This window comes from Pinus tabuliformis, chromosome 2_1, assembly GCF_031772625.1.
Source record: "Pinus tabuliformis cultivar Carrire ecotype Pingquan chromosome 2_1, CPIR1, whole genome shotgun sequence".
NCBI lineage: Eukaryota > Viridiplantae > Streptophyta > Pinopsida > Pinales > Pinaceae > Pinus > Pinus tabuliformis.
Genome location: NC_142299.1, coordinates 711,296,311 through 711,299,730, shown reverse-complemented (window position 1 = coordinate 711,299,730; position 3,420 = coordinate 711,296,311). Strand labels below are relative to the sequence as shown.

The 3,420-nt window shown below is 33.9% G+C and overlaps 1 protein-coding gene across 1 annotated transcript; it reads left to right on the top strand.

The window, feature by feature from the left end:
* The first annotated feature begins 716 nt into the window (after nucleotides 1–716).
* Nucleotides 717–1,440, top strand: LOC149202573 (putative aldo-keto reductase 2). Its single transcript, XM_089403192.1, has 2 exons — nucleotides 717–1,132; nucleotides 1,257–1,440. The coding sequence occupies exons 1-2, from the start codon at nucleotides 899–901 to the stop codon at nucleotides 1,380–1,382; spliced, it is 360 nt and encodes a 119-aa protein (XP_089259318.1). The 5' UTR covers nucleotides 717–898; the 3' UTR covers nucleotides 1,383–1,440.
* The last annotated feature ends 1,980 nt before the right edge of the window (nucleotides 1,441–3,420 follow it).

Sequence of the window (3,420 nt, the reverse complement as noted above, 5' to 3'; positions counted from 1 at the left end):
TTGTGTTTGTATTTCAAGAGTTTACATGGTATGCAATTTTGTTGGGGCAAATGACCCGATCCACCACCTATATTTGCCAACCCCTAAGTGAGGGACATTGCGGTGTAAGGTCTTGGCATTGAACTTATATTGATTTGTAAAAAGAGTTGATTCTGTCAAGCCAATATTAGCAATATTTATTACTATCATTTGTAAAAATTTCCAAAATACATATATTATCACCTTTCATAACTCCATCCGTCTTTGCAATTATATGGAAGAGTATCAAGTTCTTGAATGTATTCATATTTATTATTGTGTTTGTAATGTGAAGAAAGTTGATTGCCCTCTCTTCAATAGATTTATAGATATTATATGGAAGAGTATCAAGTTCTTGAATGTATTCATATTTATTATTGTGTTTGTAATGTGGAGAAAGTTGATTGCCCTCTTTTCAATAGATTTATAGATATGATAGATATCTAGTATTTAAATACATGTCATTGTTGCCTTCCACATTCCCATCCCTCTTGTCAGCGTTACTTCCACTTCTCGGTGAAATTACTAGTAATACAGGTTGAGGAGATACCAATGCCATTACGGTAAAATCAAGTTCAATACGAAATGTAATGCATGTGAACGTTACATAATAAAGTTGTTGGCAATGACGTGGCCTCTCAACTAATGGAGTCAAATCGGAGCATTCCTTCGAGACGAAGGTTTATCCGATACCACCCATGAGCTAAGCTTGAAGGTAAAGTAAGAAATCACAGTGTCTGGTGTGTACGCATGCCCTGTAGAGGCAGATGGAGCAGAGTAATCTCTAGACACAGTCCACAGCCTTGGAATGAATATACCCCAAATAACAACATTTGCTGTGACTGGGAGACCGGGATTAGAGTGATCGCGTAACAGAGAAATGGCGCAATTAGCAGCAGTAGCATCCACAGTGCGTAGATTGCGTTTGGGGTCTCAAGGACTTGAAGTATCAGCGCAGGGGTTGGGTTGCATGGGCATGTCTGCTTTCTATGGCGCTCCAAAACCCGACGACGAAATGATATCTCTCATCCGCCATGCTCTCTCCAGGGGCATCACTTTTCTGGACACTTCAGACATTTATGGCCCTTTTACCAACGAAATCCTCATTGGAAAGGTGGGACGGCCCCCCTCCTGTCTTTTCTTTTCTGTTTTCCTTACAATTACCATTAACAGTGAATGTCATATAGCTTAGCCCTGTTCTTCTGGAACTTAACTTAATCTTTTGGTTGCACTTGCAGGCCATTAAAGGGATAAGAGACAAAGTCCAATTAGCCACAAAGTTTGGAGGGTTGTTTGCAAATGGAAAATGGGGGGTCCGAGGAGATCCCGAATATGTTCGTGCCGCCGAGCTTGAAGAGACTTGATATCGACTGCATTGATCTTTATTACCAACATCGGGTAGACACTAAAGTCCCCATTGAAGCCACGGTATGTATGCATATCATCCTTTTCAGTCCCTCGGTCGATGTCAAAGCATCCTCTCCGTTGTCTTGGTGTCATGGTTTTTTTTGTTTTTTTTTTTTTTTTTTGTGTGTGTGTGTGTGTTGGGGGCGGGGGATTTTTAGGTTGTCTTGGTCTCATGTTTTTGTGGGATTTTGGAAAGGTAGAGGTAAAACACACCAGCGGTTGCTTTTCAATTGATCACATGAAACTTGATTCTTACGCTTTTTGGTTTAGTTATTGGACCCGTCCAAAATAACTCAACATGCAGAGACACTCTAAATTGGACTTTTCCCAAAATATAAGTTAATTGACTCTCCTAAATTTAGCCAACTCTCGCTTGTGAGAGTAATTGCAATTTCTTACATTTTTTTGTATTTTTGTATTTTATGGTTGGTAGTTGTTTATAGTATTGTCATGTTAGCGATACATCAATTTTACAGATGTTGATATGGCATAAAGTGGTAAATTTTTTGAGCACAATAATTTTGTATCTACAAGTAAATTTTATATTGCTAAAAAGCTTGATAGTGACCTTAGAAAGAAAATTTGAAATGATCCACAAACAAAATAATAATTGTACCCTTTTATAAAAATGTGTGTGTTCAGAATGATTAAAACCACTCAATTTGTATTTAAAATAGATGTAATCTAACTAATAGACAAAATAGTTGTTTTTGGATGTAATCTAGTAATACAATTTTCTTACAACATTATAATTTTTTGTTATTTAAAATATGTTTTTGCATGCATAAATGGATCCCCCACACACTCCATTTTCACAACATAAACTTATGATTTTTAAAAATCTATACATAATTTTGAGCAAAATTAACAAGAACAAAATGCCAAAAAAAGACCATCTCATATGTTAAACTACCTTAAAATATGACAATTAATTTACTCTAGTTGATTTTTAGAAGGCATTTTGAGTGTCAAGTATTCAATGTTCGGTTATATTGACATTTGAGGATGCTTTTGTTAACCAACTCTAATATACTTACATATTATAAACTTAAAAAAAATACACAAAAAAAACTTAAATTTAATTTACCAATTACTATTTGCTTAATTATAAAAATTAAATTACTATTTGCTTAATTATAAAAATTAAAGTAACTTTTTCAATTTAAAAATTGTATCGGTGTCTCTTTACACCTTTGGGGAATTGCTAATTTAAACTTTCAAATAAATAACGAAAATAAATATTTATAACCTTGTTAATTTAATAAATATTTATTTGAAATATGGCATTAGCAATAATGCCAGCATTGTTTATGACGTTTTCGCTGATGCAAGCTTTGTTATGACGTTTTCACTGATGCTTATGTTGTTGAAACGACCGTTTCTTTTGGAGGGACAAATAAATGATAAGTAATTAATATATATATAGATAGATAATTTTTGGATTCAAGTGTGTGAAATAAGTCATTTATCTATAACCATTTCCATGAAAGATAATCATAACTGAATAATTTTTCATGATTTTTGAATAATACACTTAGCACTCATTACATTGGATGATCCTCATAAAGTAATATCTAATATAATACACTATAAAACTTCAATATATATATTATTATTATTATTATATATATCAAATATCAGCATGGTTGGTGTACATAATTTGAGCTTTGGGTCCCTCATAGAGTACATATCTCTTCACACATGGACTTTTATAACGTTGAGCTCGCGATTGCTTGTTGACCGGCGTGTTGGTTGACCATAGTTTTGATTTATTTAATTGAGCAGTCGGTGGAAAGGGAATCACAGTGATCGTATTACATAAATTTGGTCAGATCTGCGATTTAGGTGAAGACTATGGTTAACTATTCATTGTGTTCAATCTATAAATACACACACTCCACCGTCAAATGTGCAACATTTATTGTGATTTGGAACAAGGGGTGTAGTGACTAAATGATGACAGCAACAATAATGGTATAATTAGTCGTCACATTT

Excerpts from the sequence above, each read along its gene's own strand:
- LOC149202573 (XM_089403192.1), top strand. The coding sequence starts at position 899 with ATGGCGCAATTAGCAGCAGTAGCATCCACAGTGCGTAGATTGCGTTTG. Across the intron at positions 1,133-1,256 it reads ACGAAATCCTCATTGGAAAG|GCCATTAAAGGGATAAGAGA; the intron begins GTGGGACGGCCC and ends TTGCACTTGCAG.